This window comes from Rhizomucor pusillus, assembly GCF_041956525.1.
Source record: "Rhizomucor pusillus strain CBS 183.67 unplaced genomic scaffold VTP01scaffold_10, whole genome shotgun sequence".
Classification (NCBI taxonomy): domain Eukaryota; kingdom Fungi; phylum Mucoromycota; class Mucoromycetes; order Mucorales; family Lichtheimiaceae; genus Rhizomucor; species Rhizomucor pusillus.
In genome coordinates, this window is record NW_027192152.1 from 222,851 (window position 1) to 247,820 (window position 24,970).

At 45.4% G+C, this 24,970-nt stretch overlaps 11 protein-coding genes across 11 annotated transcripts; 4 read left to right on the plus strand and 7 right to left on the minus strand.

The window, feature by feature from the left end:
• Positions 1 to 806: 806 nt before the first annotated feature.
• VTP01DRAFT_1064 (uncharacterized protein) lies at positions 807 to 1,875 on the plus strand (the record flags this gene model as incomplete). Its single annotated transcript, XM_069379024.1, has 2 exons — positions 807 to 1,392; positions 1,463 to 1,875. The coding sequence occupies 2 exons, from the start codon at positions 807 to 809 to the stop codon at positions 1,873 to 1,875; spliced, it is 999 nt and encodes a 332-aa protein (XP_069238472.1).
• A 131-nt stretch (positions 1,876 to 2,006) lies between these two features.
• On the minus strand, positions 2,007 to 3,258 carry VTP01DRAFT_1065 (uncharacterized protein; the record flags this gene model as incomplete). The annotated part of the gene is made up of 4 exons (XM_069379035.1): positions 2,007 to 2,382; positions 2,447 to 2,503; positions 2,559 to 2,802; positions 2,874 to 3,258. 4 exons carry the CDS (start codon positions 3,256 to 3,258, stop codon positions 2,007 to 2,009), a joined length of 1,062 nt encoding a protein of 353 aa, XP_069238473.1.
• Positions 3,259 to 3,654: 396 nt separating this feature from the next.
• VTP01DRAFT_1066 (uncharacterized protein) lies at positions 3,655 to 6,861 on the minus strand (the record flags this gene model as incomplete). Its single annotated transcript, XM_069379046.1, has 4 exons — positions 3,655 to 4,157; positions 4,213 to 4,336; positions 4,401 to 6,092; positions 6,157 to 6,861. The coding sequence occupies 4 exons, from the start codon at positions 6,859 to 6,861 to the stop codon at positions 3,655 to 3,657; spliced, it is 3,024 nt and encodes a 1,007-aa protein (XP_069238474.1).
• A 597-nt stretch (positions 6,862 to 7,458) lies between these two features.
• On the minus strand, positions 7,459 to 9,140 carry VTP01DRAFT_1067 (uncharacterized protein; the record flags this gene model as incomplete). The annotated part of the gene is made up of 6 exons (XM_069379057.1): positions 7,459 to 7,655; positions 7,710 to 7,781; positions 7,843 to 8,220; positions 8,280 to 8,324; positions 8,379 to 8,429; positions 8,495 to 9,140. The coding sequence occupies 6 exons, from the start codon at positions 9,138 to 9,140 to the stop codon at positions 7,459 to 7,461; spliced, it is 1,389 nt and encodes a 462-aa protein (XP_069238475.1).
• Positions 9,141 to 9,342: 202 nt separating this feature from the next.
• On the minus strand, positions 9,343 to 10,344 carry VTP01DRAFT_1068 (uncharacterized protein; the record flags this gene model as incomplete). The annotated part of the gene is made up of 6 exons (XM_069379068.1): positions 9,343 to 9,419; positions 9,482 to 9,576; positions 9,629 to 9,735; positions 9,790 to 9,876; positions 9,935 to 10,259; positions 10,313 to 10,344. 6 exons carry the CDS (start codon positions 10,342 to 10,344, stop codon positions 9,343 to 9,345), a joined length of 723 nt encoding a protein of 240 aa, XP_069238476.1.
• An 827-nt stretch (positions 10,345 to 11,171) lies between these two features.
• On the plus strand, positions 11,172 to 13,408 carry VTP01DRAFT_1069 (uncharacterized protein; the record flags this gene model as incomplete). Its single annotated transcript, XM_069379079.1, has 5 exons — positions 11,172 to 11,596; positions 11,898 to 12,009; positions 12,227 to 12,684; positions 12,748 to 13,143; positions 13,219 to 13,408. 5 exons carry the CDS (start codon positions 11,172 to 11,174, stop codon positions 13,406 to 13,408), a joined length of 1,581 nt encoding a protein of 526 aa, XP_069238477.1.
• Positions 13,409 to 13,531: 123 nt separating this feature from the next.
• On the plus strand, positions 13,532 to 15,580 carry VTP01DRAFT_1070 (uncharacterized protein; the record flags this gene model as incomplete). Its single annotated transcript, XM_069379091.1, has 9 exons — positions 13,532 to 13,702; positions 13,812 to 13,880; positions 13,937 to 14,041; positions 14,095 to 14,190; positions 14,250 to 14,401; positions 14,459 to 14,677; positions 14,739 to 14,890; positions 14,948 to 15,026; positions 15,085 to 15,580. The coding sequence occupies 9 exons, from the start codon at positions 13,532 to 13,534 to the stop codon at positions 15,578 to 15,580; spliced, it is 1,539 nt and encodes a 512-aa protein (XP_069238478.1).
• A 485-nt stretch (positions 15,581 to 16,065) lies between these two features.
• On the minus strand, positions 16,066 to 16,644 carry VTP01DRAFT_1071 (uncharacterized protein; the record flags this gene model as incomplete). Its single annotated transcript, XM_069379102.1, has 2 exons — positions 16,066 to 16,352; positions 16,527 to 16,644. 2 exons carry the CDS (start codon positions 16,642 to 16,644, stop codon positions 16,066 to 16,068), a joined length of 405 nt encoding a protein of 134 aa, XP_069238479.1.
• Positions 16,645 to 18,974: 2,330 nt separating this feature from the next.
• VTP01DRAFT_1072 (uncharacterized protein) lies at positions 18,975 to 20,660 on the minus strand (the record flags this gene model as incomplete). The annotated part of the gene is made up of 6 exons (XM_069379113.1): positions 18,975 to 19,004; positions 19,071 to 19,103; positions 19,159 to 19,213; positions 19,269 to 19,456; positions 19,525 to 20,408; positions 20,468 to 20,660. 6 exons carry the CDS (start codon positions 20,658 to 20,660, stop codon positions 18,975 to 18,977), a joined length of 1,383 nt encoding a protein of 460 aa, XP_069238480.1.
• Positions 20,661 to 21,140: 480 nt separating this feature from the next.
• Positions 21,141 to 22,266, minus strand: VTP01DRAFT_1073 (uncharacterized protein; the record flags this gene model as incomplete). Its single annotated transcript, XM_069379124.1, has 4 exons — positions 21,141 to 21,790; positions 21,849 to 21,928; positions 21,986 to 22,193; positions 22,254 to 22,266. The coding sequence occupies 4 exons, from the start codon at positions 22,264 to 22,266 to the stop codon at positions 21,141 to 21,143; spliced, it is 951 nt and encodes a 316-aa protein (XP_069238481.1).
• Positions 22,267 to 22,980: 714 nt separating this feature from the next.
• On the plus strand, positions 22,981 to 23,996 carry VTP01DRAFT_1074 (uncharacterized protein; the record flags this gene model as incomplete). Its single annotated transcript, XM_069379135.1, has 4 exons — positions 22,981 to 23,065; positions 23,134 to 23,145; positions 23,215 to 23,802; positions 23,869 to 23,996. 4 exons carry the CDS (start codon positions 22,981 to 22,983, stop codon positions 23,994 to 23,996), a joined length of 813 nt encoding a protein of 270 aa, XP_069238482.1.
• Between the last annotated feature and the right edge of the window lie 974 nt (positions 23,997 to 24,970).

Consider the following 24,970-nt stretch of genomic DNA (forward strand, 5'->3'; position numbering starts at 1 on the left):
ATTGTTCTTGACGACAATATTAGACTCCCGCATAATCTACAAAGAAAGCCTGGAAAAGCTTATTGCTTATTTGAATGCGAAGAAAAAAGGACTCAAAGGCAGGATGGTAGATACCCTAGCAACGGGGATAGCATTTTCAATGTTTCACGAAATTGTGAAGACCTCAGAACAATAAACTGCATTTATTGTAAGATTTGCGGTAATTCAACGAGTTCTTGGATATGAGAAGGAAGGATTGCTGTGGCGTTGCGGCACTGGTTGCAATCGGGCTATCCTCCAAATTCAACTGAGCTATTTTAGACGAGTTGATCGACACAGAAAAAAATGCTTATCAAATGTGGGATTTACACACAGAGACAAATATGCCCACAGCACTGGGCACCACCACTGCTTTGCGCTGCCACGAGACCCCGACGCGAACATTGGTCGTCAATTTTGTGTTACAGTCGTAAAATATACAGAACAGCCTTTCCGGCTAGTCGGTCTGCACAGGTACGAAACTGGTGATAATGTTCAAAGGAAGGCAAGGAATACAGTTCAGCTCAGTTGACTGCATAGTTTCCGATTGTCGCAGCAAGGGAAAGACCTTGTAGAGGGAGAGAAACTGTTCAATTAGCAGAGAAACTTGCAGCTTAAGCGAATGCAGTTTGTGCAACCGACTTAAAAATGGAATCAATCGCTGAATGGGGCAAGTTTGGGCCAGACTTGCTTGACGTTTTGTCTCGGAACGTTTAGATGCAACCCCCGCCAGGGGACAACTCGCATTTCCCCCCAACCTTCTCTTCCTTTCTTTCATTTACTTCGATATGAAACTATCATACTTGATTGCCGCTCTCTTCCTTATCCATCATGTCAGTGCACAGATAGCTGTCAGTGCAGGCGATGCACAGTCCAGCTCCCAGGCACCGGCTGCCACCTCTTCGGCCGCACCGACCGTCGATGCCAGCAGCAGCGCTGCACCACAACCTTCTTCGACTCAGGACCAGCAGCAGACTCCAACTAGCGATACAACAAATCCAACCACGACTGCTGCTCCAGTAAACACTCCCACTCCTACTCCCTCTAGCAACAACAACGATAACAGCAACAATAACAACAATAGTAACAGCAGTAGCAAGAACAATAATAACAATAGCAATAACAACAACAACAACAACAACAACAATAACAGTGGGTCATCTTCCACGAGTGATAGCAAGAACAAAGCCACAGATACCCCAAGCTCTGATAACAGCAACGGTAGCAACGGTGATGCATCCAACTCTGCTTCGGGCTCGCCTTCCTCTTCCTCTTCATCTGCCAACAACAGTGACAACAACAAGGGCAACGGTGGCTCGGATGATAACACTAACAAAACCGCGGTGATTGCAGGATCAGTTGTGGGTGGATTAGGTAAGCATGCATATGAAATATATTGCTGCTGCAAAGGGTAGTGTCAATAACTCCATGATGCGCCGTAAAGTGGGCTTGGCGCTGATTGCAGGTATTCTCACCTGGGTTAACCGACATGGCGGTTGCACAAGTCCCAGTAGAAGACGTACAAAGGAAGAGTTCCCAGCACAGCCGGAAGATTTCTCAGTGGATGTACATGAAACTCCAGCATCTCCGTTCCAGCACGCCCGTCGCTTCGTTCCCCCAACTTCATCTGGATATGTGACGCTGCATGATCAGCAAGACTATTCATACAACAATGCATCGGCTGGAGCTTTGCATCGTCAGGAACAACCGGCTATGGACTACCAGTACTATGCTCCAGCAGCGTACGACCCTGCTCCGGCGCCTGGACCGCCGATGGCCGGAGTATGGTCATCTCCTCACGAGCAGCATGCAGGCATTAAACCAGATACCATTGAGCATAAACCCAACGCAGCATAAATTGCCATACATATTTACAACATTTTACATCGCATGCTAAACCCTTATTCTTGAATTAGAAAGGATAAAACAATCTGCATTATTAATTATCTCAACAAAAAGCAAAAAGCAAAAGGCACGTTTTGTGCATTTTATGCGCTGGAAGAAGACGATGAAGAGAATTCTGGGCTGTTATTTTCTTGCGTCGAGGAGGCGGAGGATTTGAGATTCACGTCTTTGATGACCAAAACGAGTGGAACGTGGTCGCTAGCACCCCAGACCTCTTGACGGATCTCGCTCTCAACTATCTTGTCCAGCAGATCTGGTGTTACAACAAAGTAATCCAGACGCCAGCCAATAAGTTTTTGACGGCACTGGAAACGATAGGAGTAGTAAGTGTAATGTCCTTTCGTTTCGGGGTGAAAATGGCGCCAAGAATCGATCAGTCCCGGTAAATTATTTCCATCCGTGGATGGCGACAAGACTTTGGAAAAGTCCTCGCGTTCTTCGATGGTAAAACCTGCCGATCTATAAGCATTTACAAATCAGGGTCAGACACAGAAAAGAGTTAGCCATAATTTTAGCAGCATACCTTTCATTGGTATCAGGACGAGCAATATCGTCTCGAGTATGTGCCACGTTCAAATCTCTAAGCACAAAGTTAGAGAGATATGGCTTTCACAGAACCTCAAGCTAAAGTTTACCCGGCCCAAATCACGGCTTTGCCTTCTTTCTGCAAGGATCTGATATATTTTTCCATGTGTTCATTGAATACGCGTCGTTCCGGTAGTCTGACGAGATGGTTGCCGGCGTTGGGGACGTAGCTAGCAATTAAGACGAACGAGGGGAAATTGAGCGAGATGACGCGACCACGGGATCCATCATCGTAGTCTGGTAAGCCATACTTGACCGATTCGGGTTTGTACTTGGAGAACACTGCTGTGCCAGCTGCATAACAGATTCAATCGCTTTAGTATTTTTCCTTTCATGCCTATCCATTGCAATGGATCTAAACTTACAATAGCCCTTTTTGTCAGCATGCGACCAGTACCTATACTTGTACACTTTATCATCCACGGCGTTTGAGACGGGTTCGTTGACTTTGGTTTCTTGCAGACACACGATATCTGCATCCTCTGCTTCGATGTATTGCTTGAATCCTTTCTTGAGACATGCATTCAAGCCAGAGACATTGTAGGAGGCGATCTTGACTGCATTCTCAGGGATCTTTGGGAATGACATTTCGGTGGGCATAGACATATTGTTTGGCACGGTGGGATCGAACGGCTCCCAGACTTTCTTTTTGCTCCTTTTCGCCGGCTTCTCCACAGTTACTTGAGTGGTAGAAGTGGCCTCCTGTACTTCTGTGGTCTCGGTCGCTGACGATTGTCTTTTTCTGCCCATTGGAGTATAAAAACGCGATAGAGAGGGTGTGGCGATCCTTTTGACGCGTTGTGATGCTCCGCGCGCCACCGGCACCTGTCGAACCAAAAATGTCAGCAGCGCCCTGTTTCGCCCTTCACTTTTCTACTGATTATGTACTCGGTGGTGCATAAATGTTCGCAAAAATGTTATCATTCGTAAAATTTACTGGGAAGAGAAGAGCTAAAAAACCCCTTATGCTGCATAATGTGGAATCGCAACGATCATGTCCCCGAGTTAAGAAATATAATAAGCTTGTAAGATATCAGCAATCTCAAAATTTTTATCACTCGCCCGGATTTCGTCCACAGACCTGTACTCGTTTGCTTCCATTTAGCGGGATGTGTGGCCACGTTTGGCTTTTATTACTATTTATCATTATTGCGATGCAGTAGATGGAACAGACGGGGTATAGCTAAAATGGGGATCCGACTGTGTCATAGGTACTGCCATTGGCAATGGATGTTGCTGTAAGGGGCGAAATGTATGCTCAGATGGATGCGGTGTAAGTGGAGGCTGTTGCGAATGATGTGGCGGCGGCGGCTGATGATGAGGTGGATGATGCGGGAATTGATGTTGCATTTGCGGCGATGATGGTGCAGGTGGAGATATAGAAAGAGGATGCAACGGTGTATTAGGTACATTTATATTGAAATTAACAGGCATAGAGCCGGGGATGCTGTACGTCGTCGCTGTCGTAAACGACACATTCATTGCCTCTGTGTTATGAGTCTCGTGGACTCTTTCATGCTTCTTTAGAGACCGAGCGTGGTAGTAGGCTTTGTAACACCCTTCTACTTGACAGACATATGGACGCACATTCGAATGAGTCTTGATGTGTGTTGTTAATGAATCCGGTCGAGAAAACTTCTTCTGACATCCTACAAAACATCTCAGTACGAATACTTGTTGCATGGTGAAATTTTGCATTCTTACCTGGTTTGGGACACACATATGGTCTTTCACCAGTATGTGTTCTTAAATGGTTATACATTTTATGGCGCTTAGTGAACGGCTTCTGATTCCGTTGACAACCTTCCCATTCGCATCGATACGTTGGCTGAAATACCGCAACATCAGTCGACCAAGTTCGAAGCAACAACAGATATACTTTCGCATCTTACCTTGCCGCTTCCTACGTGAGTATCTTGGATATGTTCAATTAACTCCTGTAGAGTATTGAACGAACGACCGCAATTTTTCCAGAGACAACGCGTCATTTCCTCCTTGGCTTCTTCATTTTTGGCCTTGGGTTCTTCCTCGGGATCCTTCTCGATCTCTTCCGGTTCTCCTTCAGCTTCTTGCTTCTGCTTGCTTTGCTCTTGACATTCTGGTTTCTCTTCCTCCACTGGTTCTATTGGACATTCGTTCTTTGTCACCTCTGTTTGTTCTTTTACAGAGGCTGCTCCGTCTGGATTCTCTTGAGCGCGCTTCTCGTTTTCCAATTTTACAAGTCGTGCAATCAGCTGTTCTCGTGACATATTATCGTAAGAACTAGGCGCTGCATCTTCTGCTTGAGCTTTTGGAGGGATGCTGATGTTATCCTCCGTCTGTAATCCTAGTTCTGCGGGTGTTGGTCTTGGAGGCAGAGTAAGAGTTCCCAAAGATTGTCGCTGTTGCTCTTTCGCCAATCTTTTTAGCATCATGACTTTTTGATCATCTGAAAACATGGAAGGCGTCACTGGCGATTCCGTGTAGCTGGGTGTAGATAACGCACTAGCTGGGCCCAACATTGTAGGGAAGCCTGTATGCTGCTGTTGCTGTTGCTGTCCTTCAAAATCGAAACGGCAGCCATCAAGAATTGCAGCAGATACCGGCATATTGGAATCCTGGGATTGAGTTCTAGCAGGTATACTCACATGGCTGGGTAAAGGGCTGGACATTGTATGCCGACGAGCCTTCTTTCGGGAGATGGGTTGATCCATCTCATCCAGGCTTCTTTTTGTGCCATGATGATCTGTTTCCATTCCGGTGTATCCCATCTGCAACGAGGACTGCACTTGGGAAGCAACGCTCTCATTGATGCTTGATAGATGTGCTGAATTTGCAGCCATTTGACGTTTGCCGAGAAATCCCCGTATTGGCAATATTTTCGGACCAGCCTGTGTAACAGTGGCGGCATTTTCGAGTATTGCAGCGGGAGCTTGTGCATTTGTTGTTCTTATATGTGACGCCATTTGATGCATGACGGTTTGTTGGACGGCCGCAGCAGCGGCAACAGCCACGGCAGACTGCGTTGCTTGCTCTGCGCCAGAGTGTAGCTGTTGCTGCTGAGCTAAGGCCATATGTTGTGCTGCCATTAGTCTCTGTGCATGTGCCGCCATAGCATCCTGCAGTAGATTTTCTCGATTGATCTGGTGCTGCGCCTGAGCGTCGGGATGCCCAGAGGTGGGTGAAGGGCTAGCCGAATTTTGTTCTGCCTGCTGCTGCACATGTTGGAGCATGTTATTTATCATCTGCTCTTGCTGGAGCTGCAACTGGTTCTGATCCTGCAACTGCTGGTGGTGGAGTCCCATCTGGTTCTGATCTTGTAATTTTTGCTTCTCTATCTGTACATGTTCGGTTTGTACCTGGCCCTGGGGATGTGACTGTGGACTCTGCTGGTGTCCAGGATAAGGAGGTACAGGATTCGAGGACGCTCGGAAAGGTGCAGTATGCTGTATTTGTTGGACCTCGTGAGGGGATGGGAGAGGAGTTGGTTCGTTGCTTGTAACTTCAAGAACCTGATCTTGTTCGAGAATTCCGTTTATCAAGGCCATATCAGCTCCGCCCGGCTGTATATGATCATTTTCCGATCTCATTGAAGAATTCGATTGCTACATATCCATTTCTGTAAGCTTATCTCCTTCGTTTTCTATCAGAATAGAAATCTTTTCATACCTGTGCATTGACCATGAATTGGCCACCGGTTGAAGGCAGAGGGGCTCCAGGGGTAGATTGGTTTTGCATATTCATAGGCGCGGATTCCGGCTGGATGCCCGACACCGGCTGCTGCAAGGGTAGATGTGATCCGGGCGTCATAATGGCTATCGGCTGCTGTCCAAGCTCGATGTGTGTAGTTGAATTGATCACATTCTGAGATAATGCCGGAGTAGGCACGCCGGACATATCCACCTGCGGCTGCCCCGAGTTCAACAATTCCAGCTGTGATGACTGTTGCTGCTGGGCACTCGAAGCTACAGAAGACATTACCAGCGACGACTGCTGTTGCGGTGGTTGTTGCTGTTTGAACTCGATCGTGAGTGCATCGGTCCTCAGTTGCTGGATCTGCAGCCGTACCTTTGGTGCCTGTGACTGCTCATGTCCATTCGATAATGGTTCGGTGTTGGTACTTGATTGACCCATTAAAGCGAGCATATTTTGATGTAACAGAGGCTGACCATCTTCTGGCGTCGTTATATGAGGCGTTACACTAAAGTTGCTGGGAAGTTCCTGAACCCCACTCGAAGTGGCAAAAGGAAAAGCCGACATTGTCGTCGACTGAGTGCTGTTGATATCAGCCTGCTGTTCAGCCTGCTGTTGTTGCTGCTGCTGTGGCAGTTCCTGACCGTGAACTTCAGGTCCGTTCAAATTGTTCGTGTCCATCCCTAATGATGTATCGAAGCAGGGTTTGGCTTGGAAATCAAGCGAGGACACGTGATGTGATTACTGAAAACGAGTGGCGGTTTTCCGCGAGGAAATCGCACAGATTCAAACGAGCGTAAAGTACAATCGTAGTAGTGTCTGCTCCAGTTTATAGAAATGAAGGCTTCGAAGCGGCGTCGTGATGCTCGTCGAAAAAGATAAACAGAAAGCAGAGAAAGAGAAGTCTTGAGGTTTAAGGATGACTGAATTGCAAATCCCGAAAAAAGTTGCAGGTCCCAGTTCGCGAAAAAATTGTGTATTTGTGATATAGTTGAAGGACAATAATAAGCGTTCATAATTGATATTCTAGACGTAATGTAGACAAAACACATGAGAGGGGTTGCAGGACAACAAATTGGTCCTTTTAGATATAAAATATGTTCCTGAAATTAGAATTCAACAATGAAATGGGATCAATTTCAGCAATATGCAACACAAAAATGAGAAAAAGATCCAACTGAAGACTATTGTCTGGAATCGTATAGTATTTTGTTGTTAAGTATATAATTTAAGCTTATATCCAAATTTATTGATAGTAGCTATAGAGTATAACATAACTTAGGATGCTTTTTCTTTGATGACCTTTTCAGCATTCTGTTTGGTCTCATCATCCACATCCACTAGGTCATCGTCATCAGAGTCGTCTTCATCGCGTATAACATATGATCTTCTTTCAACTGGTTCCGCAGGCGATGTAGGCGACTTACTCGGCGAATCGCCGTGAGCGGTAGTTGCTGTAAGAGTTACAGGTTCACCTGCGTGATATATGTCAGCCAATTGCAAACAGATAGATATTTTACAAACATTACCATCAGAAGATGTGTACTCAGAACGCTGTACTTGCGACCTTTCGCGCTCATTATTGGATATGGCGTGTCCTCCTGGTATTTAAATTCTGTTTAGTATTTATCTTTGATTTCACTGTGGTATTCTACTACTCACGGCGATTCTCCCATGCCTGATCTTCTCTCGCGAGACGTCGCGCCAGTTCCTCATCAGCGCGTATCTGTTCCTCTACTGACATTGATCTCCCCTGTCCTTGTTCGTGAAGTGGTGAATTTACATGTATGATACCTGGTTCGTTTGCGCGATATTCCCCAGATTGTCGCTGAGCAGCACGAGTGGTCTGTGCATATACATCATTATCCGAGAGTCGCAATGCAGATACGTCTCCAGCAAGTAAATCATCAGCTTCATCGCGTGGCAAGCCTCTGTACTGTGCATTTGTTGTGGGTATCGATGAGTTAGAACCTGCCGCTTGATTGTTTGCTCGCGCAGCTTTGAACTGATTATAGAGGTCTAGGACTTTCTTCTTTGCAACTGAAAAGTAACTTATCAGAGGAAGGTTCTTTGCAACAACGTTTTTCAGCAAAACTTACCATTTCCTGCTTCTATCATACGTTCCTTGATGATAGGAAGCTCCTCTATACTCATTGTCAGTCCCCGAAGAAAGAGACACCAGTGCCAGCGCGACTTACCTTGAAAATTGAATAATGGCTGCTCATTTTCTTGCTGGCTTTGTCTTTGACCTGCGATAACGTTCATTTAATACTTGTGATATTACAAACACATATGTGCTACCAAAGGATCTTACGCTGATATTGCTGCATACGTAATCTTTCTTCTTCAAGTGCGATTTGTCTTGCATACTCTTCATCCATGCGCATCTGTTCTTCAACTGACCTAGGTTCTCTGTGCGCTTGCTGGAAGTTTCCATATTGATCATAGTTTCCTGTAGGTCGAGGAGGCATCGGAGGAGCAGGCACATCATCAGCTGCAGTATGCTGCGTCTGACGTGCTGCTGCTGCTGGCGGTGCCTGAGACGTTGGTCGCGGTGGCATCTCTGGCTGGTAGGAGGGATCAGACATGCCAAGAAGAATCTCAAATGAAGGCTCGACGTGTCCACGCTGGCTTTCTAAGATAGCTTCAATAACTTCGACGTCAACATCAGGGAATGCTTCTTTGAGAGTGCGGACGGGAGGACGCAAGTTTTCAAGCTGTGTTTGTTGTTGTTGTTGCTGTTGCTGTCCTTGGTCTTGGCGTGATTTTTGCTGTTCAGATTGTTCGTGTGCCTCGTGAGTTACATCGCTTACATGCTCAGTAGGCGACGCATTGCCGACTCTGTTGGTATTCTCTGCATCTGGACCCGGACTGGAAGGCGATGATTTATCTCGAGGGGACGCTGAAGTTCGCTCTTCAGTAGCGTCTGGCTTTTGGAGATCTTTATCTTGATCGGACATAATGTTGTCAGTGGGGTAAAAGAGAGAGTGAGAAAACAAGCAGGATCGCCCAGAGCAGCCATTTGAACCGCGCTTCCGTCGTTTTAGCGCGGCATGAATAAATGGATCATCATAAGCGGTATCCAAAGTTAGAAAGATAACAGCGAATGTGGAACGCAAAAAACTATATAATGAATATGTTGTATACATGTCAAAAGGACTACTAGATAATTATAATAAGTACAAGTAAAACTATCAAGACAATAATGAGGCAGCATATGCAGTAGCCGGACTTGGATTCTAATTCAAACGTTGCAAAATCAGACACCTCGTACGCAATGGCTTATTTCATGGCGTCTCACCTTCTTCTTGTTTTAGGATAGTAGTGACTCGTCCCATGGCTCGTTTTAATCTGCTCTCTGTTCGATCGACTCGATCTCCTAGGTCATCTAAAATACTTTAAAAGCAGTTTAGAATCAATGAGCAGTCTGAAATATACATATACGTACACAACATGATCGTCGATTTCTCTATTCATGGTGCCTGCTATTTCTTTCAAATTCGTCAATGTGCCTGCCATGCTATCCAAGTGTGTATCTTGTTCTTGCATCATAATCTATTTTCCTTCTCGATCAGAAACGTAACGTACAAGAGTGTTTCTAAAGCTTACAGCTTGCTGCTGACTCTCATTTTCGATGTAGCGGTCGTTAGCTTCCTCTCCAGGCGACCGATACGAGCTGGATGACTCTCCTCCATGCTAAGATAGATAGATTGATTTAGCATCACTGATACAGTTGAAGGATATCTTGACTCACTCCATAAGACTGGAATCCTCGGCGTAAAGCAGGCGGGTTTGCCATGGTATTACGCATAGTTTGTATTTTGTTGCGTGCCTCTGTGAGGAAGGAACGCCGAGAGTTCATTTCCGAGGCAGACAAGTTGAACTTGTGAGGATTCGCTTGTGCAGCATTTAGCGCTTCATCCAAGTCATCGAGATCCTGCTCAATGGCTTCCAAGTTTGAGTTTAGTTCGTCGGCCGTCCATACTAACTCCTGATTCTTTGGAGAAGAGACAGTCTGCTGTATTCGTTTCCATGAATCGAACAACAAAGTCACATTATGCAATGCATCTTCCACTTGACTAGCTCAATTTTAGTTTTTCCAGTTGAATATTACGTTCGCCGCAGTCCTCACTTTTTCACCGTAAGAAAAGGATCTTCTTCCATACTTCCTAAACTGGACACTTGGGTCAAGCGAACTAAGAATCGCGATTAATGCTATGCCAAGTCCGCATTTGCTGACGCAGTACTCAGCAAAGTCGGTTGTAAATATGTAGTGGCTAGAAGGACGTGACATAGCAGTAGCAGATGGACAAAATATGCTATTTCTCTGCAAGTGATTAAAGTAATATTATTTCAGTAACGCCAGGCTGAGGCATTGGGGATATGTTAGGATAGGATCACTGTAACAATTCAGTGGCAACGAGGACTTCTAAAACATTCACTTGCAAGATGGCGCTAAGGGAAACGTACATATTTGCAACCACTTGTTGTCACATACATACATAAAGTTACAAAAGAATGTCAACTCGCCCCCCTCCCTTCTCTCCACAATTAGAAAAAGCAGTAGATAGTAGCAAACTTTAAGCATTAGTACCAAACATTTATTAGGAGCTTGAGACACTATCTTTCGGCGTTAGGTAGCTTCTCTCCGCTGTTTGGTCACACGTATCAGGATCTACTGGTGGAATAAAAAGGTGCAATTTCAGGGTCGAACTGTTTGTTGTTTTGTCACACCAAGAATCAATGTGATTTCCCCACAGCTGGCGCGCCCCACCCTGATAAATGGGCCCCGTAGAGCGTAGCAGCTTACCTAAGTTTCCATTTTAAGATAGAAAAGGATCAGTTTGCAAACACCACAGTCGTTACTTGTAGCAACTAGATTCTCTTCCTTCTTTTCTCTTCCTTTACGTTTCTTCGTTCAACTCAGCCCACAAACATCTTGACATTCTTATTTTCCCATATTATCAAATACTAAACATATACTTGTCGATATGGATCCTCTTGCATCTATTACCGGAATATTCACTGTTTCTAGTAATGACTTCAAGTGTATCGTGGAAGGTTTCAAGCAAGAATACGAACAAGGCCTCAGTACATCCTCTGCGGTTGGGCTAGCAACCATGATACCATCCTTTGTGACTAAGCTTCCGACTGGAAACGAAACCGGTACATACTTGTCGTTGGATCTCGGCGGTAGCAACCTTCGTGTTTCGGCTGTGCACTTAATAGGGAATGGCCAAGTTCAGGTTAGAGATGTGCGTCGATCCATCTCCAATGCACAGAGGACGAGCTCTATCCCTGACTTCTTCGACTGGATTGCAGACGCCGTTGCTGAACTTTGCTCTGTTGTTGCACCCAGCTTGGAAACGCAGGACGAACCGATGCGTATGGGTGTGTGTTGGAGCTTTCCATTGAAGTAAGTGTCGTCCGTAGCGTGGAATCAAACTAGAGATCCTGTGCGGGTGTGGCTGGACAGTGGTGGTGACAGATAATCGGATAGTAAGGGGGCGAGGATGTTTCAACAGAGCATAGCGAGGGAGGGGCAATGTCGGAGTGGGACGTGCAGGAGAGTTACTGCGCTATGTGTATTCGTCATCCTGCATGCAACCAGACTATGTACAGGAGACTTATATATGCAAAGTTGGAAAGAAGTTGGCACCATATTGACAAAGAATGTTCTGTACTAAATATCTCTGTCACTCCTTCAACGTATACAGTCAAACGGATATCGCCACAGGCACAATTTTACGCATGGGCAAAGGGTTCACATTAGACGGCATTGAAGGCCAAGACTTGGCAAGTCTGCTTCACCAAGCATTTGCAAGAAAGGTACGTTGAGCAGACATGTCAATTATATCGGCATGCATGTGCATGCGCTCGTGCACTCCACAGATCGTACCTAGTGTCGGTTAGCTGCAGATATCTCCTCCTGTCGCTACCTCTCCCCAAACCTTACCACCTTTTAATGCAAATATTCTCCTCTGTTGTTACTCCCCTCGTAATTCGGATCGCGCGGAATGCTAATTGACTTAATTGGCTCTGCTAGGATCTCAACATCGTTGTCACCGCTTTGATCAACGACGCTGTCGGTACGCTCGTGGCTCATGCATACGCCAATCCGCGCGCCTGTGCTGGTTTTATTTATGGAACCGGTGTGAATGCTGCGTACCCAGAGAATATAGATCGCATTACGAAGCTGCAGAGAGTTAACGATCATTTGAATAATCAGCAATTCATGCTTGTCAATACCGAGATCGACATATTTGGCAGTGATGCATCGTACCTCCCGCAGAACCGCTTCGATCTTGCTCTCGATGCGGAGCACTCGCAGCCAGGTTTTCAACTTTATGAGAAGATGATGTCCGGCGCTTATCTGGGAGAGCTGGTCCGGCTGGTGGCTGTGGAACTTATTACTGAACACGGCAGTCTTTTCCAAGGCAATATGCCCAAACAGCTAGCTGATCCATGGTCGTTCACAACAGTTCTCATGAGTACCATTGAAAGGTATGTCAAAAGGAGTATTTTGTTAGCTGTTGTCATCATTTAACAGCTAAATATTCTGAACAGCGAAGTAGTAGAACGGGAGAACCAACCAATTATAAACAAATGGTTTGAATTTGAGAATGGCTATCGTCCTTCCAATCAAGATATGGAGTGCTTCGTGAAAATTTGCCGTTTGGTATCTTCACGAGCTGCAAGTCTGGCGGCGGCTGCAATAGCATCCTTGATCGAACAGCAGCAGCTTCACGTAGACACAAACAATAGGCCAATTGTGATCGGCGTCAATGGGTCAACATTTGAAAAATATCCCACTATGCCAAGGAGAATTTGCGAAGCGCTTCAAGAATGGTTTGATCCACAAATCGGGAGTCGTATCCAGCTGGAACTTGCTAGTGATGGTGGGAGTATTGGTGGTGCACTCGTAGCCATGCTGTACCACAGTTATGCGCCTGCATTGGCAAGGTAAAGCAGGACGAGATCAATGCACAACATCAGCTAACTCAATCATTCTCGTTTGCTACGAATTTGTATATATAGTCAACATCCAGAAACAGCCAAGGATACCGAGGGCGAAGACATGGATAAATCGTCTCCAACTTGTTTGGAGCCGCTAGTCCACGCTACGCGAAGATTAGCACGTCCATTCAAGAAATGGTTGCAAAAGCGCCACAGTCGCAAAGGGTCTAATGCATCAAAGCAGCGTATCGAAGAGAAGACACAAGAATGAAGAGATACTCATATATGCGATATCTTTGCTTCGTACTATGCATTTTGTACTTTAATTCTTCGATCAATAAATGAAATCCAAAATTTTGAGACGCAGGTGTCGTTCTTTCCCGCTTGTACCAACATGAGCACTTCCAACAGCAGCTCCGGCGTGGGTCGACCCATGATGCGAGGCCCACGCCAACCTGGAGACAATGTGCCGTTTTCAAAGCAAGTGTTTGATGGCAAGAGAATGCGAAAAGCGATTCAGCGCCGAACAGTGGATTACAATCACTGCATTGCGCGCTGGCTTCAGGTAATATTTAGCTAGAGTTCGATTGAAACGTTCTTTGTTCGATCAGTCAATAAAGATCTAAGAAACGGGCGTTGTGCTAAGATGTATTCATTTTTGTTTCTGTGTACAGGAGCGCGCGCGAATCCGCAATCGCCGAGACACAAGATTCTTGCGACCTGACGCTAACTTCATTGTTGAAGTAAGAATAAAGTGTGATAGTATGTAATTGAAAGCGTGTATTGACGTTCCGTTTAGCTCTTACCCCCAGCTGCATACCTCGATAATCCATCTAATGCGATCACTACCAAGTTTATCCATACTTCCACAAATAAAGTTCGTTACCCTGTCAATGTCGTTCGGGTAAGGACTGCCATATACGCAGATCGGACTGCTTTCACTAAAAAGACATGTAGTGGACGCCAGAAGGACGACGTCTCATTACCGGCTCGTCTAGCGGTGAATTTACGCTGTGGAATGGCTTAACATTCAATTTTGAAACCATTTTGCAGGTAACGTTCCGTGTATCATTCTTTAAATGTCGATATTTGGTGTGCTAACATTCTCACAGGCGCACGACTCTGCCGTACGCGCAATGAAATGGTCGCATAACGACAACTGGATGGTCACAGGTGACCATAGTGGAATTATCAAGTATTGGCAATCTAATATGAGCAACCTGAAAATGTTTCATGCTCACAGAGAAGCAATCCGAGATTTGACGTGAGTCTTGCAACATCATATATCGTCTTGGATCGAAGCTGACTGTTCATGCTCTAGATTTGCGCCATCTGATACACGATTCGCCACTGGTTCGGACGACTCACTTATAAAAATCTGGGATTTCAACACAGGCGTTGAAGAAAGAGCATTATCTGGTCACGGATGGGACGTAAAATGTGTAGATTGGCATCCATACAAGGCTTTGATAGCTTCAGGATCTAAAGATAATTTAATTAAATTATGGGATCCAAAGACGGCAAAAGAATTGACGACACTGTGAGTTCTTTTCAAAAATCATATCTGAAAGCCTGGAGAGCAAAACTGATCAATATTCCAGGCACGGCCATAAAAATACCGTCTTGGCAATACAGTGGAACCAGAACGGCAACTGGCTGGCATCTACTGGCAGGGACCAGATAGTGCGTATCTACGATGTGCGAATGATGAAGGAACTGCAGATATTCCGTGGACACAAGCAAGAAGTATGCTGTAAGTGATTTCCACAATATGATGGCTGCTCAAGATTGATTAATATTATGGATTTAGCCGCACGGTGGCACCCTCACCATGAGAGATTACTGGCGACAGGCGGCTCTGACGGTTCAATCATGTTCTGGATGACTGGGTAAATATGACGAAGAAAACCATCGCATCCAAGTTTCAGAATTCTCACGCGTTGATAGGCAAGATAAACATGTTGGTGAGATAGAATCAGCACACGAGTCATGGATCTGGTCTCTTGATTGGCACCCTGTTGGACACATTCTTGTATCTGGATCAAATGATCATACGACGCGTTTCTGGACACGACCGCGTCCCGGCGAGACATCTGTCGAAAAGTTCGATGCTAGTCAGCATACAGCGGAGGAATCAGTCAAGGAAGAAGAACAGCAACGAAGCTCTGCAGAACCTCCACCTTTCCGGCCTGCAAATATGCGTTCTTTCGCCGAACCACCTCCCTTTCGACCCTCGTCCAATAACCGTACATTTGCAGAACCACCACCTTTCCGGCCTCCTCCTCAAGCGCCGAACACGTCTCGTCCATTCCCTGATCAAGCCCCGCCATTCCGTCCACCAAACCAGTACCACCGCGGCCCTTATGAGCATCCTGACCGCCGTAGCAACATCGGTGGCGGTGGCGGTGGAGGACCGCGCGGCAACCGTCAGAAATATCGATAACCGAATTTTGTTGTCTAAATATATTAGCTTTTTTCTTAATACTGAATATGATATTTCTTTCCAATATGCGCTTGTGAGATGAGATTTGCGTTCCAAGTTAGGACAGGTCTGTGCTATTTTCCATAGCTACAACTTTACATCAACAAAGTTTATGCGCTCAAACTACTTGTATTTTCGTTCATTCGGTTTTCCATCTGGCAAACCTAACGTAGCGCAAACTCGGGAATCAAACATGACGATGAAAGAGTGAGAATGCGGCTTTTCCCTATTGCTATCTCTACAATCAAATAGCTGGATCAGATCTGGTACAGCATAACGTACTAGTTAGTTGCCTATCGGATTAGATATCGTAAGAAGCAACATGAATTCAACCATTAATCTGTTATAAGATAAACCACTACATCTGGGGAGCTTAAATATTTGTTTATTCGTACAATTATGCAACAAGAGAGGAGCATAACTACAAGAGGGCCAATTGGGATGATTTAAGTGTGGCAGGCACCCTTTCCAGATGCATGACAGCAATCGGAAAACTTCTTGAAGGTAGTGGAGCTAAGAGTGTTGACTTGCCAGTACTTCTTGTCCGATTCCGAGCGATAGTAGTCGAAGCCGACCTTTTTACCGCAGGTGTAAGTGGGGCCAACGCCGGGAAGCAAGCAGGAACCAGCGCCAGTTGCGTAGTTGCACCAAACAGAGATAGCCGAGGCAGAGTAGGCAATGAAAACGAGCAGGAAGAAGAGAACAGCCTTCATCATCTTTGTTGTTGTTATTGCTTTGGAATTGATGCTCAACCAATGCGTCTTGCACCCTCCTTTTATAATGCTTTTCGGTACCCGGCATTTCACGGGTCTCTCTTTTGTTCATTTTGCAATTTTGCACAAGCAAACTTTAAAGATGTTCCACAGCAGATTTCTTCAACTGAATTCCAGCGTGAAAGCGTCATTACCTGTGCTAAGTGCAAACACCATAAACGGAATGGCCTCCCGACCGTTGCTATTTTTTGATCCGGCATTCGCATCATTGCGCACAGTGGCGCAGTGGTTACTATGTTGGTTGTTGCGCATGTTTCACGGAAACTATGCAATGTATGTAGTCATATAGCTTGCATTGGTTATGCTTATTACGCAAAAATACGGAGAAATGATAGGGCAGAACTAGGATCAGTGACTCAATTTTGTGCCAAGATTCAGTTTTACGTACTAGTTTCAAATTACTTGAGATTGCCCTGAATATCTGTTGTGCAAATGTGCCTGGTAACAATGTTACGTTAGACATACACTCCATGCGGTGCACAGGTCCGGTATCTCAATATGAGGACATGAATACGCTAACGCGTCGTACATTCTCGGGCCATTTTGCCGCCTGCTGCTCCGAAGGCTATACGTGGAATCATTGTTTTAGACTGGAATACCTGATGACAGAAAGGAAAGAACTATGTGGTCGCGACATCCATCCTTGACATAAATAGCGGTTGTAGTATCCATAATAACTTCCAGCGACAGCGCTCCGAGATCAATTGATGAGTATGCCTTCTATAAAAGTCTCCCGTGGGAGTCATTATGCGTCGGCCACCAGTCGCGCGTCGGGAGGTGCTCAACTAGGAAAATATGCACCGATCATGTCGCACAACGGCGTCAACAAATTAGTAGTCTTTTTTTCCGCACAAGCATGCTTTCCAGGGTTTCCATCTTTTGAGCGCGCTTAGGTGCACACAAAGTTTCAGTAATCAGTAAATTCATTGCTTTTAAAGTTTATTTGTGACAAAGTGTGGCACAGCTGGTTCGATTGCCTCTATTAGAATGTCCTGTTCTCTGCCTACTGCGTTGCTAACTCCATTGCACTTTTGAATGCTCACAGTGTTATTGTGAATGACATGGGTTAATTCATGAAGAAAATAGAGTGCTGCGATGAGTTATCCATAGTTTGATACGTCTTGATGCTTGTAAATCGCTGGATCACCGATGCCTTCGCGTGACCGCTGGATCAAGATTTATAAATTAAATAGATCGAGAAATGGATAGTGAAAGCATACGTCCCACTTATACAACGAATTACTAATCCTCAGGGCAAAGATACATTCACAATCCTCCATACTGTGAATTTTTTCTATGGTATCATGAGTACCGGATACAATCATATAATGTACGCATTGATCACAAACAGAGTAGCATAGTTTGCTTTTTTGGAGCCATACGTAAGACTATCTTAAATATCCGGAGTAACACAGCTTGGCGGGTGTCGTGAGCATGGTTATGAATCACCTCGTGATCTCAGTCACTAAGCTTGCAAGAAACAGAACGTGCGTAGGTATACATCCTACATGATTTTCTTCATTGGTTTTTCCTGCCGACGTCTACCGTATCAAAATCATCAACTGAATCCGGCCGACTATTCGTTAGGACCAATCAAAGGAACATGCTGCATATACAGCAAGAAAACGATTATTGATTCTGACTGGAATGCAAATGCTCGATGGATGCTGTTACAGATGCTTCATTGCCTAATTACAGCCTTTTGCGAGCAAGGATACAGTGCCGAAGGAAGCTTGCAGCCAAGCGAGTACGCATATCGACACTTAGAGTCGGTCTTACGTACAACGGATGCATTATATGCTCGAGTGAACATAGGGGCTTATAAGTAGGCAGGAACTATACATTTACATTGCATTGAATTTATGAAAGGAAAAATCGAACTATTACCTCGAAAGGACCATACTGTTCATTTTCTTTGATCAATAATTAGCTGTCCATGCTCGCTAGGTACAATTCTTCAGCGGATTTTCGACCTATCCCGTTTTGTAATTTATGTGTTACATGGTATTAAACCTACCGAGCAGCCGGATCCTTTTGCATCCACCTCGTTTTTACACATATATTTTTGAGGTTTATCAAAGCAATCCCAGAATCCCTTAGCACAGCCGTCTAAACCGTGTGAAATACCTCAGCTTCCGCTACAAGCTACATAGCCAGCATTTATTGCAGAGTACAGATGTATGGGTGCTTGGGTATTTCCAAAAAATGTTAAGGGATATCTTGTGAGCGAGAACCAGAAACGAAGAATGGGCAGGAAGTGCTTTAATTCCTTGTATCTCACAGATAATTAGAAGACAAGGTGGTAGGTGCATTTCATGAAATTTACACATCATGATATCGTTCAATGTTGCCTTACGCACTCAGACTCTAAAATATTGTCAACGGATCGCAGTTTTAGCAATGTCTTACTTGCACCGTATTTACAGCTAAACGAAGGCGTGATAAGTAGATGCCATACGTTTACACAAAGTCGAAGCGAAAGCAAGCGTTATATACGATATCTATTAAAGTTTTGACCTGATCCATACGTCTGTCAAAACTCATCCATTTTATTTTGTTGTAGCAGCGAGAAAAAAATGCATCTATCGATCAACTTCACCGAACACAATATCCTGTAAGCAATTATCAGCATTAGTAAGAGAGCTAATAGCCTGTTTTAGCTGCAAATAGATACTGACCATAGTGCCAATTAGGGCGACCATATCGGGTAACTTGATATTTGTGTTAGCAGATATTGGTCTTAGTTATCTCAAGTCTTTTACTTACCATGTGTCCTCGGGACATGAAATCAGATCCCTGAAGATGGTTGAAACCGGGTGCCCTGAGGAAGATGATGTAAGCAAACGTATCATGCTGTAAGAACTCCATAAACTCACTTGATCTTGCAACGGTAGGGGCGGTTAGAACCATCAGAGACAAGGAAGACACCAAATTCACCCTTGGGGGCTTCAATGACGGTGTAGGTCTCGCCTGGAGGCACGGAGTAACCTTCAGAGTAGAGTTTAAAGTGGTGAATCAAAGCTTCCATGTTCTCCTTCATGGCAGCACGGGGTGGAGGTGCAACCTTTGGAAATCGGTGTGAATATCCTAAATTGTCTAGAAAATGGAAACATTGTCCCTTGTTCCGCGTACCTTCCAATCATCGACCTTAACGACGCCAGGAGGCATCTTGTTGATGCACTGGTTGATGATACGGAGTGATTGACGCATTTCTTCGATACGGATCAAATAACGGTCATAACAGTCACCGTTCTTGCCGACAGGCACATCGAATTCTACCTGATCGTAAGCGTCGTAGGGTGCAGTCTTGCGGATATCCCACTTGAGACCGGAGCCACGGACCATGACACCAGAGAAGCCCCAGTCCAAAGCTTCCTTGACGGTAACGACGCCGATGTTTTCAGTACGGATCTTCCAGATACGGTTGCCACTGAGCAATTCCTCTACTTCGTCCACACGGTCACCAAACTGCTCAGCCCATTGGTAGATATCGTCCAAGAGACCGATGGGCAAATCAGAGGCAACACCACCGGGACGGACATAAGCCGAGTGGAGACGAGCGCCAGAGACACGCTCGTAGAATTCCATCAACTTTTCACGCTCCTCGAACATCCACAAGAAAGGTGTCAAGGCACCGACATCCATAGCGTGAGACATGACGGCCATAATGTGATTAAGAATACGGGTGATTTCGCCAAACATGGTACGGATGTATTTGGCACGCTCGGGAACTTCAATGTTGAGCAACTTTTCGACGGCGAGAGAGTATGCTTGCTCGTTGGTCATCATGGAGACGTAGTCGAGACGGTCAAAGTAAGGAAGAGCCTGCAAGTATGTCTTATACTCGATAAGCTTCTCGGTACCACGGTGCAGAAGACCAATGTGAGGATCGGCGCGAGTGATTTCTTCACCGTTCAATTCCAAAATAAGTCGCAACACACCGTGAGCGGCTGGATGCTGGGGACCAAAGTTGACGGTGAAGTTGCGCATTTTCGTCTCCTCCTCGTCCTCAACGGCTAACAAAGCAAATGGGTCACGATGCTCACGTTTGTCATGTCGGTATTGTGATACTCACCACCAAAAGCCCTGTCCTCGGTGATGGTAGTAACGGGGATACCATCGACAGTCTTGTGACTGGCAGCAGTTGCCATAGCTCTCCATGGCTGCAGAGGGCGGTTAAGACGGGAAGCTCGGAGGTTGCTCGACATGACGGACGGGCGTGCGGCCGTTCCAAGTCGACGCGCCCACATTCTCGCGGCAAACGACATGCTGCTCTGTGAATTAAAAAGGGGAGAGTGGGGTGTCTGTTACAAACTAGTCGATTAGAGCTGGTGTCTCTTTGCAATCGCCAGGGTCACACTAGCTGACCTGTTCCTCTAGGGAATATGTCTTGACGAGCTATTGGGGAAGATTTGTTTTTTCAACTATGGGTCAACAAACTCCGATCACTTGGTCACGTCACGGCACGGCCGGGCGGGACCCACCAGAAATGAACAGTATCAGAGCTGAAGATACAAGATGAAAGATATACACCGTCCCCAGGAAAAGTCAACAGACATAATTCTCAATAAATACTCCACATATGACTAACAATGATGTTTGTAGCAATTATTCTCTCCGATATATAGTACTAACACGTTGGCCGAGTTTGAATAAGGTAATAACATCTGGTAACATTGCTTGCTCCTGCTGTTTTGTATCATCTAAGTAATTATCTACAGTGTAATATGATTGATTCTCTTAGAGATTCAAAACTCGAATCCGCCTGGGACAGGTTTTCTAGGAGCATCCACTTCTGGAATAATTTCCCACATTTGATGAGCAATCTTGAGCTGGCTGCTTTCGTCTGTTGCAGCTCGAATAGCCATATATTTGCGGCTGAAAATGTTGACTGGGCGAGGATCAGCCTTGGAGCTGCCAGTGACTACAATGCCGCCAGACTCTCTCACGATGACTATAGCAGCTGCAACGTCCCATTCCCAGCAGCCTACTTCCCAGTACACATCAACGTTTCCTCTGGCGACGAAGCACATGTTGATCGCTGCAGAACCGGTGCAACGGACGCTGTGAGCCTGTCCCGAAGACGTATCGTTGCTCTCGCGCTTTTTCCGCAATAATGAATGTATAAATGTCATCTTCTTGTCAAATACTTCGGGAGATCGGTCAGATCCGGCTTCTGTTGCCACGAGACACCGCGAAAGATCTCCTAGCGGCGGTGCAGGTTTGAATAGAGGTAGAGGGGTCGTTTCATTCAGAAATACACCCAATCCTTTTGCAGCAGAGTAAAGTTCATCAATCAAAGGACAGTAGACAACGCCAACAACTGGCTCCTTCTGTACAGTCAATCCAATCGATACTGCCACAAATGGAAAACCGTGGACGAAATTGGTGGTTCCATCTATCGGGTGGTTGAGTAGGGCGGTTTCTACCTATTATTAAAGATGTAAAATCTGTACCGATGGGATCCACAATCCAAGTTGGATCATCTGTAAACTCCACCTGCGCGCCGGCAGCCATCGTCTCTTCGCCAATGAATCTTTTCGACAGCTAGCGTCAGTAGTGTTGTTGATTTTTTGAGTTATTCCAAACGCACTTGTGTTCAGGGAAAGTCTCTTCAAGTTTTCCTTTAATAAACTTTTCGACGGCCTGATCGGTTTCAGTAACCAAGTCGGTTGGGTTGTCGTACTTGACCAAAAAGTCATTTCCGTTGCCATTTTGTCGTGCTTGAACGGCATTGGTCACAATACGACCGGCTTCTTTCGCCAGGGCAATAGCAAAAGTCAAGTACTTCTGCAAAGTGTCTATTATGTTACGAGCGAGTTAACGATGCAGAATGACAGAACAAGGCAAGACTTAAGAACCTTGGTCAGTCATCTCAGCTGAATGGAATGAATGGAAGAGTCGACAGGACTTCTTGCTCCGAACGCGGGCCGAAGACGCGTCCCTGAATCTTGCATTGAAAAGTCAAGAGTACAAGGTCAAATAAGATAGACGCTACTTGATCTAGCTATATCACATGTTGAACATCCAACTGTCTCGTTATGTATTGAAGTCAAGTAGTGTTCGTCATTAAAGAGATTCAAAACGTTAAATTTAGTACGATGGCTTATGCTTAGAAACCACTCTTCTAAAAGTTGAAGCAGTGTATAACAAAAGCGATTTTGACATTATATAAAGTAAAGCGCTTACAATGGAAATAATGGTCTCAGTTACTTTGCAGAGCAACTATACTTCCTTGCTTGTAGAATAACATAAAGACCTTGCAATCCAGTTCCCCATCTACCAAGTAGTATCAAGAGTAAGATGGACACCGAGAAAGCCTTTTGATATTGAAAAAGGTGCGATGTTCCTAGAGATGAATTGATTGAAGAAAAAGGTAAGGCTGCAGCGGTAAGCTTGGCTGGCTGGAACGTGTATGTCCTTATTTTGATTGATTGCGCATCCCGGGGGTTGCTCCTTTGCCTGCTTTGTAAAATAAGGGGTCAGCGTGCGAGGTCCTTAATCAATCCAGACAAGCACTAGAAGTAACTCCCTTTCTTTCTTTCTTTCTTTCTGTTCCGTCACCCTACTTCACCGCGACCGAATACTATGCATTTATCGCTATACACTTTATTCATGCTATGCTCGGTCTTGAACCTTGCTGCATGGGGTAGAGCAGACCTTATAAAACGAGGTAAGGGTTGCTGTGTGCCTAAAAGGTGAATCGTGTCCTGATCGCAGAGTCATGATCTCGACATCTAGTTCCACAACAAGGTAAAAGAACGGGAAGGTCTGCTGGTTTTGGAGATTGGGTAGCGTAGATGAAAATATTGCTTTTTATAGGGGCGCAACCAGCTCAATCCAGCGGACAGCAACCGCCAGCTGCAACGGGTCAGCCTTCTGCGACAGGTTCAGCTGCACCTGCCCAGCCCAGCGGTAGCGTCATTAACACAGCACCTCAACTGAACAACAGTCAGGTAGCGTCAGCGTCTGGATCAGGAAGCAATCCTCTTGCAGGCTTGCCGACAACAGGATCCTTTGGCAACACAATATTCCCCGGTGCAGCGACTTTCATTCAACCTACAGGTAGCAAATCTGTATCGCCTCTGTACCGCATCGATCCAAAGGAAAATGTCACCTTCGTTTGGGAGTTCCAATCGCTCCTTGTGCGACCTGTCAACCTTACTCTCGCCGCCGTTGGACCTCGTTCCGCGACTTACACTATTTCCCAAATGGATGGCGGTGCCACGAGTGCCGTGTGGCACATTTCTGACGTACCTCCGAGCCAGCCCTTGATGAATGGTCTATATCAGATCCAGCTTTATGATCAGCGTGGCCCGAGTGCGTTCCCGTCACCTGGATATCTGGCCCCAGCAACGCGCCTTACAATTGCATTTTACAGCCCAGAGAGTTACGGTCCCATGTCAGGATGTATGTAGTCTATTTCCGCATGTACGGCGCAGTTGTAGTTACTGATCCTACGTTTTACGCACATAGCTGACTACTGTCCGACATGTTTCTATGCATCTGCTCGGCGGTTTGCGGAATCCTATGCCGGCCTGGGGGTAGCTTTTAGCATTGCTTGTATCACGTCGATGATTTTCATCTATGGATTACTTCACTAGCATACCTCTACAACTGTAAATTCATGTTTTACATTCAAACTATCTTTTTAATCTTCATCGTTCAAAGTTTTCAATTACAACAATCGCCTTTATTTAATGATCGTCTCCGCAATGCTCGAAACTGTCTACTAAATCCAATGTTCTTAAATTATTTAGCGCCTGTACCATGTTGCACGTCGAGCAGAAGCGAATATCGACATGACTGCGCTGTAACGACATGTTATTGAACAGCGAAACGTCTGTTGTCAAGTAATTAGTCGGATAGTAGTACTAGCCGTTTCACGATCATGTGACTTTTCGTACGATTAGACCTATAGTCGTGTTAATGATATCGGATGCGACCAGTAATATTTCTGCTGGCTCTGCTGGCCGTCGTTTTCATCATTCTCGTGATGAAGAGATCACTTGCCTTTCAATATTCAGATAAGGAAATAACAAGTACACTAAGTATTTCTTGCCAGCGGAAGCGCCATGGTATCGAATACACAGCGTTCAGTTACTCAGACGCGCTGCTTAGTGTGGTCTCAATTCAATTCTACATACTCCTTGTGGGAGGTAATCGACTGGAGTCAGCATAGAACACGAGCTCTGCAGTGCAGCAAAAGTGCCAAACCGTATCGAACAAGACGGACCGGGTTCAGGTATTGCAAAGAATACCTGTGGATCTCAATGTTGCACACGACCAATTTATCGCCTGACAGACCTTCATGCAGAAGGTCACAGGGTTTATACGAATCAGCTGCGGTGTATCCAAAAGTTCTTGTCGTACAGAGCTTGGCTCCTCGAGCAGCCCATGTCAACTTCGTTATGATGGCTTCACAAAGGTTTTGAGCAAGTTTTATAAAGCAAGTGCTTTTGATGATATGGTGGGATTTTATCCGAAAAATGCTTATTATGAGAAGAATACAACATGGCATCTATCTTAGGTTGAGGCTATTTACAATTCTGATAGGTTATCGAATGTTTATTAGGAG